The sequence below is a fragment of the Epinephelus fuscoguttatus genome, linkage group LG19 (genome assembly GCF_011397635.1).
Source record: "Epinephelus fuscoguttatus linkage group LG19, E.fuscoguttatus.final_Chr_v1".
In the NCBI taxonomy this organism is placed as follows: Eukaryota; Metazoa; Chordata; class Actinopteri; order Perciformes; family Serranidae; genus Epinephelus; species Epinephelus fuscoguttatus.
Window position 1 is genome coordinate 39,481,872 of NC_064770.1, and position 14,712 is coordinate 39,496,583.

The 14,712-nt window shown below is 41.6% G+C and overlaps 1 protein-coding gene across 2 annotated transcripts in view; it reads right to left on the reverse strand.

The window, feature by feature from the left end:
- Nucleotides 1–1,982: 1,982 nt before the first annotated feature.
- Nucleotides 1,983–14,712, reverse strand: part of LOC125879283 (vesicle-fusing ATPase) — a 67,949-nt gene continuing 55,219 nt past the window's right edge. For both annotated transcript variants that reach the window (XM_049561053.1, XM_049561054.1), the window contains 6 exons: nt 13,152–13,285; nt 12,861–13,007; nt 10,054–10,188; nt 9,601–9,714; nt 7,788–7,843; nt 1,983–3,272 (listed from right to left, as the gene is read on the reverse strand). In XM_049561053.1, coding sequence (XP_049417010.1) covers nt 3,251–3,272; nt 7,788–7,843; nt 9,601–9,714; nt 10,054–10,188; nt 12,861–13,007; nt 13,152–13,285 — 608 coding nt within the window. In that variant the 3' untranslated portion in view covers nt 1,983–3,250. The remainder of the gene's footprint in view (nt 3,273–7,787; nt 7,844–9,600; nt 9,715–10,053; nt 10,189–12,860; nt 13,008–13,151; nt 13,286–14,712) is intronic.

The following is a 14,712-nucleotide window of genomic DNA, read 5'->3' on the forward strand; positions in this document are numbered from 1 at the left end:
AAGAGGCGAGCGGAGGTGGAGGCGAGGTAAAGTGGAGGTCACATACTGTGAGTGTTGAGCAGACAGATACCCTGGGCTGGTTTCAAAGTAGGAATTGTTAACTCAGAGCTTTTTGTGATTCCTGGATAAATCTGAACTCGCCCCGAGCTCTTCCTCAGAGTGTTCGCCCGGGGCTCGATGGAGGAGGAAACTGAAGTGAACTGGAGGCTTTGGACGGAGTCTTTTCTGCACCAGAGGAGGTTTCTGGACAGATTCTTCATCCTGCCTCGAAACATAACCAGCAGAGTTAAGTTGATCCATGTAGGGCTTGTTTTTGATCACAGACATGTTAGCAAAGGTTTCTGCTCCCTGACTTCAGAGGAAACTGTGTGGGTTCAGTACATTTACCGAACGCTGGAACGCTGCAACCAGTGCCAGGATGTCAACTATAGGGACTGTCCAACTCCCTTTATTACTTCGTTACTGGAAGCATTTCAAACAGACATTGCCAAACGGCGTGGAATCCTGTGAAAGGTAGGTTTTGGCGAAAAAAATCACTGACAAAGCGATGGTATTTGACGAGTTAAAGGATAACTTAGGTATTTTTCAACCTGGGCCCTATTTCCCCATGTGTATGTGTGCGTATGATTCATAGGTACAGCTCGTTCTAAATTGGTTCAGTATTGAGGGAGGCGAGAGCCACGAAACGAGCTAAAACGGTGACGGGGGCAAATGCATCCCGTATAAGTTTGCGCATTAAAAGTGCTTTTTAATTTTAATTTATCTCTGTAAATAGCATAGTAAATGTTTCCCTTACCTCTGGGCTGTGACGTCATCTCATGAGAGCTTTGCTCCACTGTGTCTGTAGCTCTCTCTACTCGTGGGGCAGCCGTTGTCTTGAGGAAGAGGTGTTTCGGGATTGGATGTCTTCTCTTCTTCGGCTGGCAGTAGTCATCTTGGAAGAAGTGAGCACTGCAGACCCGATGGTCTGCAAGGCGCAGTGTCTGGACAGGAGTGTTAGCATCCATTTGTAGCACAACTAGCCACAACTTCAGCATCTCGCCGTGCGACAAAGGCAGCCTATGAAAGCTGTACGGGGTGTTACGCGACATCCTGTTCTTGCAATTCGGATAAGCACAAACACCAACCATTGTTTTCAATCAATGCAGTAAAACTCTCAGCTGTACTCCGGGACAACCAGTGCCACTCTGAGCGGCGCTCAGCATGGCTCCTCTGTTTTCAAGCAACGAGCAAAGCTCTCACGAGATGACGTCACAGCCCAGAGGTAAGGGAAACGCTTAGTATGCTATCTACAGAGATAGCACTGGCGATCTGAACCGGTCAGTGGCGAAAAAAAACACTTTTAATGTGCAAACTTATACGGGACGCATTTGCCCGTTACCGTTTTAGCTCGTTTCGCGGCTCCCGGCTGCATCCGCCTCCCTCAATACTGAACCAACTTTAGAACGAGTTGTACCTATGAATCATACGCACACATAGACATGGGGAAATAGGGCCCAGGTTGAAAAATACCGAAGTTATCCTTTAAGAGTGAGAACGAGCTGAATATCCATATATCCATCCAACACGTTCTCATCGCAAGACGTCACACATCGTGGCTTTGTCGGTGGACTCAAGTGCTAGGTGTCCTCATGCGTCTGCTGTTGACGTTCCAGGAGGCCAAAACCAACGCCAGAACCCCAGCAAAAGTTCATGGTTAGGTTTAGTAAAAAAAAAAAAAAAAGCATGATTTGGTTCTACGTGTATAAGGGACATGAACACCGGGTGAAAACCCGCCATTTGTTGGACCCCTCCACCAGCCCTCTCAGCCGCCCTATAAGGACTCTCCAGCTCCTTATATCGTCACAAGCAGCGTGTCTGATGCCAACAGACAGAGCGGCGGTATCTGACGAGTTTGGGGTGAGAACAGATTGAAGGTCCATGTCTTCACCAATAAATAAATGACACCAGACAGTTTCTTTTTCCTGTGCATCAGTGCTTTTTATTGCAATAATACATCTGCATGTTAATATATATTTACACACACACTCACGCACACTCACACACACATCGTCAATGATCCGAATAAAACAAGAACATTTGGACAAAAACCACTGAACACATGACATGAGAAAAACCCCACAAATTAACCACCGACCGCCTCAACCTGAACTCAAGATGCACACACACACTAAAACACACACATGCTCACATTCAACAGCACTTTCTGCTGCCACACACACTCTCTCAAACACACACACACACACACACACACACACATATACTCTGACATACTGGACACATGCAGCGTTTAGTTCCTCACACATGCACACGAGCTCGAGTTCCCACGAAGAGCCACTGAGATACTAAAGGTTCTTTGACTCGATGTTGAAAGTGCGGAATATTTTTTAATCGTTAACACTGATGCTGCCGTTTAGCGACACTAGCGAGACTCAACTGAACACAGACAGAAACAATCCAACAATTACTTTCACTATTACAGTAACCTGGTAACGTCTCAGGGAAGAAGAATCATACTGATATAGTACCAAACAGACTGGAGACCGATCATTTAAATGACTCTTGTGATATACTGCATTTGTCTCTATATATACTATGTACAGAACATGAACAGGTTACATACTGTAGATTTTAAAGGGTTTACATTGTCACATGGAACAGCTTCGTTTTTACAGCCACTACATATTCACTAAAAGCCTCTCAGAGATCCACATCTTAAATATTCAGATGGCTTGTGTCACGTCTGGATGTTTTCTGTTGACTCTGCTTGTGTTTGTGAGGATACATATCGTATACTAACAATAACTATCTTTAGCAGGACGAGGGATATGCAACAACACAACAAATACTAGAGCTGAAAACATACTTTCTTTTTTTGTTGTTTTTTTTTACGCACGATGCACAAAACAGCACTTTTTACAATCATCTATTGCAATTTTCTTTACAGATAACAGATTTTTAACAGTACGACTTCCAGTAGTTTGCTGTGATATGTCAATAAGTAAAGATGAAGGTGGATGAAGAGTAGGAGGACGGTGATACAGTGGCACTGCCTACAGAAACATGCTGAGATCAAGAGGAGTTGTGTGTCCCTCTCTTCGAACAGGTGGGTATTTAAGTAGATAGATGGACGGACGGATGGATGGATGGATCACTGGGTGGATGGACAAGAGGAGGATCTCTTCTTCTTCTTCTTCTTCTTCTCCTCTTCCTCATTTTATCCAATGGATATTGTTGGTGGTGAGCCCCTCTACTCATAGAAGCTGCGATCACTGGAAAGAGGAAGAGGCAGAAGTTGTTTCAGTTTCCTGTTGGTTGCGTTGTGTTATTTCCCCCAAAAGCAACTCCATATTTAAAGGGATAGTTCTGACTTTTTTGAAGTGGGGTTGTATGAGGGTCTTATCCACAGTCAGTCAAATATAACTACGGCAAACTAGCTACAAATTCTACAGCATCTATACAATCAGCACAGTTTCAAGATTAGAGTCACCAATTCAGTATCTGACCAAAAGTCTCCCCTTCTGTTCCTGAGATATGACGTTAAAACATGATGATGTCACAGTCAAGCTGACCTTTGACCTTTTCACCTTCATTATTTTATCCTATTAGACATTTGGGTGATGTTTCGTCATAATTAGTGTATGAACTCTTGAGTTATGGCCAAATACATGTTTTCTGAGGTCACACTGACCTTTGACCACTAAAACTGAATCAGTTCATTGTTGATACTAAGTGGACGTTTGTGCCAAATTTAAAGAAATTCTCTCTCAGTGCTCTTGAGATATTGCATTCACATAAATGAGACAGACAAGGTCACAGTGACCTTTGAGACCTATGAACATTAAAACTAAATCAGTTTTTTCATCTGGGTGATGTTTCGTCATAATTAGTGTATGAATTCTGTCAGTGTAGGACATCTGTGCCAAATTTTACAACAGTTCCTCAAGGCAATCTTGAGTTAGCACGTTCACGAGAATAAGATGAATGCAAGGTCACAGTAACCTTTGACCTCCAAAATATGATCAGCTCATTGTTGAGTTTAAGGGGATGTTTATGCCAAATTTGAGGAAATACCAGCACGGCATTCTTGATGTAATGCACTCAAAAATAAGACATACAAGATCATAGTGACCTCTGACCACCAAAGTCTGATCAGTTCACCATTGAGTCCAAGCAGATGTACGTGCCATGTTTTAAGAAATTCTCTAAAGGTGGTCTTGAGATAGCACACTCATGACACTGACACGGATGCAAGGTCACAGTGATCTTGGCCTTTGACCACCAGAAACTGATCAGTTTATTGTTAAATCCAAGTGAATGTTTGTGCTTAATTAGAAGAAATCCCTTCAAGATGTTCTTGAGATATTGTGTTCATAAGACTGAGACGGGTGCAAGGGCACAGTGACCTTGACCTTTGACCAAGAAAATATAACTAGTACATTGTTGAGTCCACTTTGGGCCAAATGTGACGAAATTCCCTTGAGGCGTTCTTGAGATAACTTGTTCACAAGAACAGGGTGGATGGTTTTTGGCCACGGTTATCGTTGGTTCAGTGGCATAATAACAGTAATTTTGGCGCAGTGAACGCAGGAGCTGCTGGTCCACAGCTGCCTCTATCATTTAGTTAGTCTGTCTTATTGTGTGACTTTGGTGAATGTGAATGAACCCTTTCAAACATCAAAGTCACACAATAACACAAACTAACTGATGGAGGCAGCAGGAGACCAGCAGCTCCTGTGTTCACTGATGTTACATCACTGTTTTTCTAAATGCAGTCTGGCTCTGACGAGGGCGATATAACAGCTTCACTTCCTCATCAGTAATGGCTGTCTGACAGAAAGAGTAAAGCTGTGAAAATACTCTGAATATAGCGACAAACTGGGGGCGTGCTGACTGACATCTACTGCAGGTAACACACTGTGGTTACACACAACCCTACTTCAAAGATCTGAACAATCCCTTTCAGATGGGCCCTTTATAGCAACCCTCATGAACTCCAGTGTACTCACACAACACCAGCACAACGCTGGGCGGTGTCTTGAGTGAAATAAAAAACGATGAGCAGGCTTTAAGTGGCTATAAAACAAGAAGAGAGCCACAACACAACACCATCACTCACTGATCTTTGGAGAATACTGCACTCTGTAGACGGAGGGGCGCCATCATACTACGGCAGCCCTCAATCCTCCAGCACACCATCCAAAAATAGTGCTGACAGATTTCATCTGAGCCCTGCAGGCTTTCACTCCAGCCATCGACTCTGGGATCTCAGGGTGTCTACATTCATCAGACACTTAAATTTAATGCTTTTTAAGACCCTTTAAAGGACCAAATTTAAGACTGACGGATTTTATGTAGGAATATGGCTATTAGAGTGAGTCGGGTTCATCTTCAAAATAAGTGACAAGAGAAAATTAAAGATGGATAACTTACCTCACATTTATATTTATATTTAAATAAAAAGAGCTGGTGTCACTGACTCATGAAACCTGCAGCACTTTAAATTTAAAATATAAAAACTACAAAAAAAAAAAATAAAAAATAAATCTTAATACTCTGTTGAATCACTCATGTTCAGGAATTAATACAGTCGAGCTACAATATTAAGAACACTGCTTGCAACAGTAAAATAATGATGAAGGGGGAGTAATAATGTAACATGACATTTAAAATGTCATGTTACATAAATTCAATAAATATGAATGTAATGTTGGCTTTAGGAACAGATCACTGAGGGTACAAATCCATTTTGCTAATGAAAGAGATGTGACGATGGAGTGGCGAAGAGCAGGTTAAAGACAAGCCAGACTATTTAAATTACACTTATTCTCTCACAAATTACAGGCTGGATTCATGAGAAATACAAAGCACTGACGCTCTGTTCGATGACGTTCATGGTTTTACTGATACAGCCTCACTCTCATAGAAGACCAGAAGCTAATGGTGGCTAACATTAGCTATTGTTCGCAAACTTTACTGCGTCACTGATACTAATGAGTTCACCTGCTGATTAATTTGATGAATCTTCTCTCTTGGCATCTACTGTAATCATGCAAATATCACTTGTGGCCACAACGACTGTTAGATAGCGTTAGCCAAAGTTACATCCTGTAAGCCAAAGTTACCTTCAGCCAAAGTTACACAGCACTGGACAAAGTTACCTACCATTAACTAACGTTACATAGCATTATCCAAAATTACCTACCATAAGCCAGCGTTACGCATTGTTAGCTAAAGTCATTAGCCAATGTTGCATAGCATTAGCCTATGTTACATACAATTAGCCACAGTTACCTACGATTAACTAAAGCTACACAGCATTAGCCAATGTTACATACTTTTAGCCAATGTCACATAACATTATCCAAAATTACCTACCATAAGCCAGTGTTACGTATTGTTAGCTTCATTAGCCAATGTTGCGTAGCATTAGCCTATGTTACATACAGTTAGCCACAGTTACCTACGATTAACTAAAGCTACACAGCATTAGCCAATGTTGCATAGCATTAGCCAGTGTCACATAGCATTATCCAAAGTTACCTACCATAAGCCAGTGTTACGTATTGTTAGCTTCATTAGCCAATGTTGCATAGCATTAACCTATGTTACATACAGTTACCTACCATTAACTAAAGCTACATAGCATTAGCCAATGTTACGTACTTTTAGCCAAAGTTACATAGTGTTAGCCAAATTTACATAGCATTAGTCAATGTTTACAGTTAGCCACAGTTACCTATGATTAACTAAAGCTACATAGCATTAGCCAATGTTACATAGCATTATCCAAAATTACCTATCATAAGCCAGTGTTACGTATTGTTAGCTAAAATCATTAGCCAATGTTGCATAGCATTAGCCAGTGTTACATAGCATTATCCAAAGTTACCTACCATAAGCCAGTGTTATGTATTGTTAGCTAAAGTCATTAGCCAATGTTGCATAGCATTAGCCTATGTTACATACAGTTACCTACCATTAACTAAAGCTACATAGCATTAGCCAATGTTACGTACTTTTAGCCAAAGTTACATAGTGTTAGCCAAATTTACATAGCATTAGTCAATGTTTACAGTTAGCCACAGTTACCTATGATTAACTAAAGCTACATAGCATTAGCCAGTGTTACATAATGTTAGCCAAAGTAACATCCCCTTAGCCTCGCTTTAACCTTTAAAATGAGACATGATGGTGCAAAATGAAATATTTGTACCCTCAGTGTGAATGCTTTACGTGTAAAATGGACTGAAACAGTAGTAAAACAGTTATTTGGAGCTGCTACTTAAATCAAAACCCCATAGAAATCAATATAAATGCTAATCTACTAGCTAACGGGAATGCTACAGGGTTTGTACTGTCTCTACCTGGAGGCACTAACATTACTCTCATTGTTTTGCTGTTGACCTTACCAGAGATCAGGGACAGAGACCGAAGGCTTAAATTCGGATCTGATCGCCATCATTCACCCTGGTGATTGCAGAATAAAGCCGTTAAGATCAATCGTTGGTGACTGGTTGTTATTAGCCTTTTTGTTTCTGTCCTGTTGAGTCTGCTCTGTGTGCACAGCCTTAATGGAGTCAATCAATACGTGTTGTTGTGTGACATTACTGTTCACAGTACAGTCTGTCAGTGGTGTTCATAGAGATAATAATATAGGAGGAAACAAGCTGAAGGAACAACATGAAAACAGATGGAGATGAGAATAAAAGAAGAGGGTGAGGTAATGGAGGCTGTTGACAAGCAGTGAAAATGACTTGTGATTGATGCAGAGCGCTTGTACTCACGCCCCCTCGTCTCGGAGCAGAGACAGGAACTTGGACACTCTGTAATCCTGGTCCATCTAAAGACGGAGAGAGAACAGAGGGTGAGACGGACTGAGCAGTGTGTCGTCGTCAGCAGCAACAAACAGTCGTGCAAATAATCACTAAAAGTCAATACGTTGAGTCGCATCACAAATCTGTCAGCGACCACAGCTGGTGCGTCTGTGGAGCCACCAGAGCACAGAGCAGCTTCACTAACCTTCAAGGAATAGCTTCACAATTTATGATGTTAGAATCTAAGAGAATTTTTTTTCTTATGAATTTGTGAGTTTTTTCCTACGTAAATTTGTGACTTTAATCTCTGAAAGTTTTTTACTCAACAATTTACAATTTTAATCTCAGAAGTTTTATTCCACATAATCAGAGAATTTTCTTTTCTGATAAATCTATGAGGTTTTTTTGGGAGTTTAATCTCAGGAAATATCTTGAGTTTTTTTCTCGCCCATTTACAATTTTAATGTCAGAAGTTATGAGGTTTCTTTCATTTGAGTTTCGGACTTCATAATATCAGAGAATATTCCTTTTTTTCTAATAAATTCACAACTTTAGTCTTAGAAATTTCATTTTTTCCCACATAATTTTATGACTATAATCACGATGTTTTTTTATTTGTAAGACAGTTTTATTTGTAAAACAGTTTTTTCTTGTAAATTCTTTACTTTAATCTCAGAATTTTAGATTTTTGTCTCACAAATTTATGACTTTATATTCTCTGAAAATGTTGTTTTCTCATAGATGTATGACTTTATAATCTATGGGAATGTTTTTTTATTTCTTAATAATTTCTTATTTAGTTTTTTTCCTTGTAAATTTAGAATTTTATTGTCGGAAATTCAGATTTTTTTCACATAAATTCAGGACTTTTTAATCTCTGAGATTTTTCTTTTTTCTTAAAAATTTACAACTTCAATCTTGATAATTCTGAGATTTTTTTCCACATAATCTTATGATTTTATAATCACAAAGCCTATTTTTTCCTTTATAATTTTGTGAGTTTTTTCTCATTAATTTGTGACTTTAATCTCAGTGAATATTTGACTTTTTTTTTCTTATAATCCGGGAATGTTTTGTTTATAGAATTTTTTTATAAAGTTTTTTCTCATTGATTTACTACTTAAATCTTGGAAATTCTGTTGGGGTTTTCTCAAATAAATGTGTGACTTTATAACATCAGAGAATTTTTTCTTATACATTTGTGATGTTTTTCTCATCAATTTCTGACCTTAATCTTAGGGAACATCCAAGTTTTTTTTTCTTGTAAATTCAGGACTTTATCTCGAGTATACTGAGTTTTTTCTTTGAATATTCGTGGGATATTTCCCCCTCGCCAGGCTCTGTGTTTTTGTCTTTTTACCCACAATGGTCCTAATACACCATCGTATAAGGACGGGCTTTAACTAGTCACGAACTCTTGTTTATATCAGCATCAAACAATAACTGGCTTTTTGCACTCTCTATTATTTCACTGTGTTGCTGTTTTATATATATATAGATAGTCTTTGTATATTTATATCTGTACATGTTAGTCAAATGTTTATGTTGACCTGCTCAGCTTTGTTGTCCTTGTTTGTCTGCCTGTTTCTGTTTGTACACTGAGAGCAACAAACTACTGTATGTGTTCACACTAACTCTGCTGCTAAAGCTTCTGACTGTAATTACTCGTGTTCTTCTTTTCTTTACTTCAGTGTGTAAATTTATCCTCTAACATCTCACACATCAGCCCTGCAGTGTATCACATCACAGTGTGTGCACGCTGCTTTACGTCAGTCTTCTGTACCTGCAGCGACATCTCGATGAGCACCAGGAGCTTCTTGATGCCGATCCACACTCGCTTCCCTTTGAGCTGCTGCGCGATGCTGGCGCGCTCTTTATCTGAGAAGCTCCCCAGCAGCTGCAAACACAACAAAGACATGAGAGAGGCGGAGCTTCTCAACGCTACCTCCACAACCTCCGACCCAGAACTAAAGAAAAACTGTTGGTGTAAACATCCTGTTAATTATGTTGAAGGTTCTTATAAGGCTGTGTGTGTGTGTGTGTGTGTGTGTGTGTGTGTGTGTGTGCGCTCCTGAGTATGGGGGATGGTGATGTATAATTTACCACATTCATCTGTTTGTCCTTGTGTGAGCTGACGATCTTTACCTTCAAGCAACCAAATGTGTTGACTACATTAAAGTGAAGGCCTGCGTGTGTGTGCACGTGTGTGCACACATGTGTGTGTGTGTGTTTATACCTCTAAAGCGTCGACTAGCTGCTCCCCAGTAGATATGTTGGGGATGTGGATGGTGGTGCTGAAGGCGTCCAGCATCTCCATCTCCTGCAGCACGTCCTTCCTGCTGGTGGTGCCAATGATGAGCAGCTTCCGACCCTGCAGGGGGAACAAATGCTTTCTTTTGTCCTTCCTTAATTACACCACATGGCAAACTCTCCACTCGATTTCCGTGATGAGTGCAGATTAATTGTCCGTTTACGAGCTCAGAATGTAAAACTCATGAGTTGTAGCAGCTCTGACCACAGGCACAGTGTGGATTTTCATTTCAGCAGATTTATTCTGGCTCATGGTTTGGTAACTCTGAGACAAACAAATGTTCTGTTCCAGCTTCTGCCGATCGAATTAAAGAGAGAAAGATAGAGAGATATCCAGGACTCCAGATAAATTCAATTATTTGCTGATGCAATAAAACAATAAACATGTGCACAGACACAGGAAATAAATATGATGAAGTACTTTCTGGTTATTTCCTGATTATTACATAACGTTCAGCTGCCATCTCAAAGCACTCTTCTTTGCTTTGTTGCCATGAAAAGAGCCACGCTCACATTGAAAGCTAGCAGCTGGCTAGCTTAGCTTAGCATACAGACTGGAAACGGGGAAACAGCTAGCCTGGCTAGAGGCTTTGCTAAAAGTGGTCAGGCACATAAAACCACAACGTGTCGTTATTTAATTTCAGTTTTTCTATGGATGAAACACGTGGCTGCTTCCTGATGTTTCCATATTTTATGCTAAGCTATGCTAAGCTAAGGTGCTACTCTTGTGCCAACTTTAAAGGGATAGTTTGACATTTTGGCAAATTGGCCTATTGCCGTAATCCCTGTAGTCATATGAGTAGGTACATTACCTTTAATTGTCAGTGCCTGCTGTTCTGAGATCAGTGGGGCAGAGCTGCCCTCTGAAATGGAGGTGAACGGTACAGCTCCCTCTCTCCCTCAAAACTAATCAAATACACCATCAAATGACTCCAAAATGCTCTAGTGGAAAACACACGGCTTGCGCATTCACCACACTATGAAATAATAATGTATAATTAAGTAACATTACGACACATGAAGCAAATACTCAGAACTACTTTCTTGAGTAAACCACTGGGCGGAGTGACACAGTGCGCAGCTGAGACAGTGGCGTTGTTATTGCTTGTAGCCATTTGCGTATCGTCAGCTGGACGCAGCAGAAGGTTTGAGGAAAGTTTACAGAGTGCTGTTGTAAATCATGGTTTACACATGCACTGTAAAAGGTTGCAGTAACAAGCCGAAGACATGGAGCAGAGTGAAGTTTCACGTAGTTCCAACCAGTAATACGGACAGGATGAAACAATGGCTATTTGTGCTGGATCCCAACACGCCTGTGGAAACGGTCCGGAAAATGTTTGTGTGCTGCTGCCATTTTTTACCGGAGGACTACGCTGAAAGGATGGAGCGCAGAAGCTCAGGAATGGTTCAAACGCTTTTCTTGAAAGACACTGTCACACTATCTGTTGGCATCACAAAACGAGCAGACGTGGTAAGTGATCGTTGTGTATTTTGCTCAGCAATCTCTCTGCTGTAACGTTACCTCCATGTTGAGTAACATTAGCCTACAACCCAAGCATGGTAAATAAGGCTGAAATGCAAATGTTGTTGTGGTCATGTTATGGATAAGTGCTGCCCAGAGCATATAGTGAAGTGACTGGCATTACTTCTCATTGTTGGGAATAAACAGACTGCTAGGGAACATTTTATGTTGTTGTTCCTTCAGGAGTTGTGGTGATTTATGAGTGTGGAGTTAGCATATTCTCCCCGTGTTCTGGTGATTATTTTGAGGCGTACTGTATATTCATATTGCACAGGTGTACCTAATAAAGTGGCCAGTAAGCCCCACATTTACACCACCGGCTCTGGGTCTCAGCCCCTGGTTGCTCGGCAGCCTCAGCCTCTCTTCTTGCTCTCTCTTCTTCCAAAACCTGTAACTCTTCCTCTGTATATTCTGGCTTCTTCTCAACAAACTTGTTGTTTTGATGACGGGAGGAACTGTACTAAACATACGCTGTTTGAAATCACTCCGCCCACCAAGTACTGTATGTCTGGAATGTAGTTCCGGCTCTGCATTTGGCTTCAAAACAACTCTGTCTCGTAATATTACATTATTATTTCATAGTGTGGTGAATGTGTAAGATACAAGTTGTCCACTAGAGCGTTTTGGAGTCATTTGATGTTGTGTTAGTTTTGAGGGAGAGAGGGACCTGTACCGTTCACCTCCATTTCAGAGGGCAGCTCTGCCCCACAGATCTCAGAACAGCACGCACTGACAATTAAAGGTAATGTACCTACCCATGTGACTATAAGGATTACGGCAATAGGCAAATTTGCCAAAATGTCGAACTATCCCTTTAAAGGGCGTGAAGGCAGGATGTCGCAAAGCAACAGTAACCAGCACCACATTGCAGCCTGCTGACCAGAAATCCAGAGTTTGGAGTGAATCTTATTCCAGGCGTTGTTTTCTAAGTGTGACAGGTCGTACAGCTCTGTGTAACCCTAAAACTATGATGTTCTCCTTCTTATCTATCAGACTGATATTCACAGAAGAAGAGACTGATATCAGCCGGCCATGATTGTTCCAGTGTACGTTGGGTTGAGTAAAATGCTCCTGGTCATGAAGGAACATGTGATCCAGTGACAGAGTGCAGCTCATCAACGTGTTCTAAACACTGAAGCTCTACGACTCGACTCGATACACACAGCTTTGTTAGTAAGATCTTTTCGCGTGAGCTTCAGATGAACTCTGACCTTTGGCGGCGCCTTCTTCAGCAGCACCAGCAGAGCCTGAAGCACCAGGTTGGAGAAACGTGGCCCGATGGGGACGTAGTCCAGCAGACGCTCGATGTCGTCCACCACCACGCAGCTGAGCTGAGACTTGTACGCGTCATCAAAGACCTGAGACAGAGGATGAGAGGAGGGGCGGATGATGAAGACGTGGACGAAGGGGAGAGACAACAGTTCCATGAGCTGCTGTTTAAATGTAGATGTCTCAGTGTTTGCTGACACACTCTAAGGGTTAAAACACACTGCAGCACGTACCTTTTTGATTGCCTGGCACTTGGAGATCTCGGAGTGTCCAATCATCTTGTCTGGAGAGCAGATCTTAATGAAGGGGAACTGTGAGTCCTCTGCAATCTTAGCTGCCAAGGCCGTCTTCCCACTGTGGGGTGGACCTGCGGAGAAGGAGGAGGAAGAGGAGGAGGAGGAGGAGGAGGAGGGCTGTTAGAGCGGAGGAGGGCTACAATTTACCGTCTGCATGTCTTTGTGTGTGCGGAGCTATTCAGTGTGCTGTTTGAGGCATTTACTGCAAATAATCGTTATTTTCGATTGAATGCATTTTTATTTCAGCCTGGTGCTCGACCCTTACATTTGATTACTGTGACTCTGTGAAGACTTTGCACCCGTCACCTCTGCTGCAGAGATCTGGGGAAATGAGGACTCAACTTTGTGTGTTTAAGTTTGTCAGAAATGTTGAAATGATTCATGTAAAAATCAGGTTTATTACAGGTTTACAGGTTTGTGCCTCATATGAATCCTCTCTGAATCTCTGACCCAATCGTCAGAATAAATGTGGGCACTGTATGTTTCTGCACACCACATATACGTTACAGTTGCATGCTGTTATGTAGCAATTTTAGGTTTCATCAACACTGTGGTAATTGTGAGGTTCGTTTTATGCAAAAACCACTTGGTTATGTTCAGGAAAAGATCATGTTTTGGCTTAAAAACACCTGGTTTTGGGGGTAAAATCCCTGCTGGAAACACAGCGATGTCTCTGCAAAAACACAACCACTTTTCATGGAGCTATCCAAGTCCTTGCTCTCTATCCTAGAGAGCAAGGACTTGCCACATTACAACCGGTGTTGCAGCTTGGCAGGGATCATGCCATCAACCATCAACCATCCCCTCCACCTCCACATGACAGAAGCCTTTTTCCACAGTCTCCTCAAGGCGGGAACATCGCACCATTATGTCGTCATGCCATTCTGTGCATAAGATACACTCGCAGAATGGGGGGCAGAGTTGTCTCCCCTTCAAGCTGGCAGCAGAGGTATTGACAGCACAGAAACAGTGTCTGTATGAACAGGACAGCTGGGAGGACGGGACCATGAGCAGGACGGTGTGACATTTTGACAATTTAAAAAGCACCTACTGGCAGTTAGCAGCTAACTCAAAGAAGAACAGCAGCCATAAATGTCAGCAAGTAGTAAAAACAATGAGCTCCTTACCCTCCGAGCAGAGGACGAGATCAGCCGCCATATAACAGGGACGCTACATGATTGTTATTGACATGTGATGTCACTGTTATTGTTTATAAAGAGCTGCTGACACTGGAGCGACATGATGCTGCCGTTTTTTGGTTCTGTGTAAAAATGCAAAGAAGACGTAAAGAAGGGAATTCATAGCGGCTCTACAGCGCCACCTCTGTGTGAAAAGGGCTAAAGTCAGCTCAGATCTTACTATATAATGACGCAAACCCTGTGTGTGTGTGTGTTCCAGGTTTTTCTCCTCACTGACTTGGTCAATCCATGTGAAATTTGGCACAGTGGTAGAGGGTCATGGGAGGATGCCAGTGAAGCAATATTACATCAATTGGCCA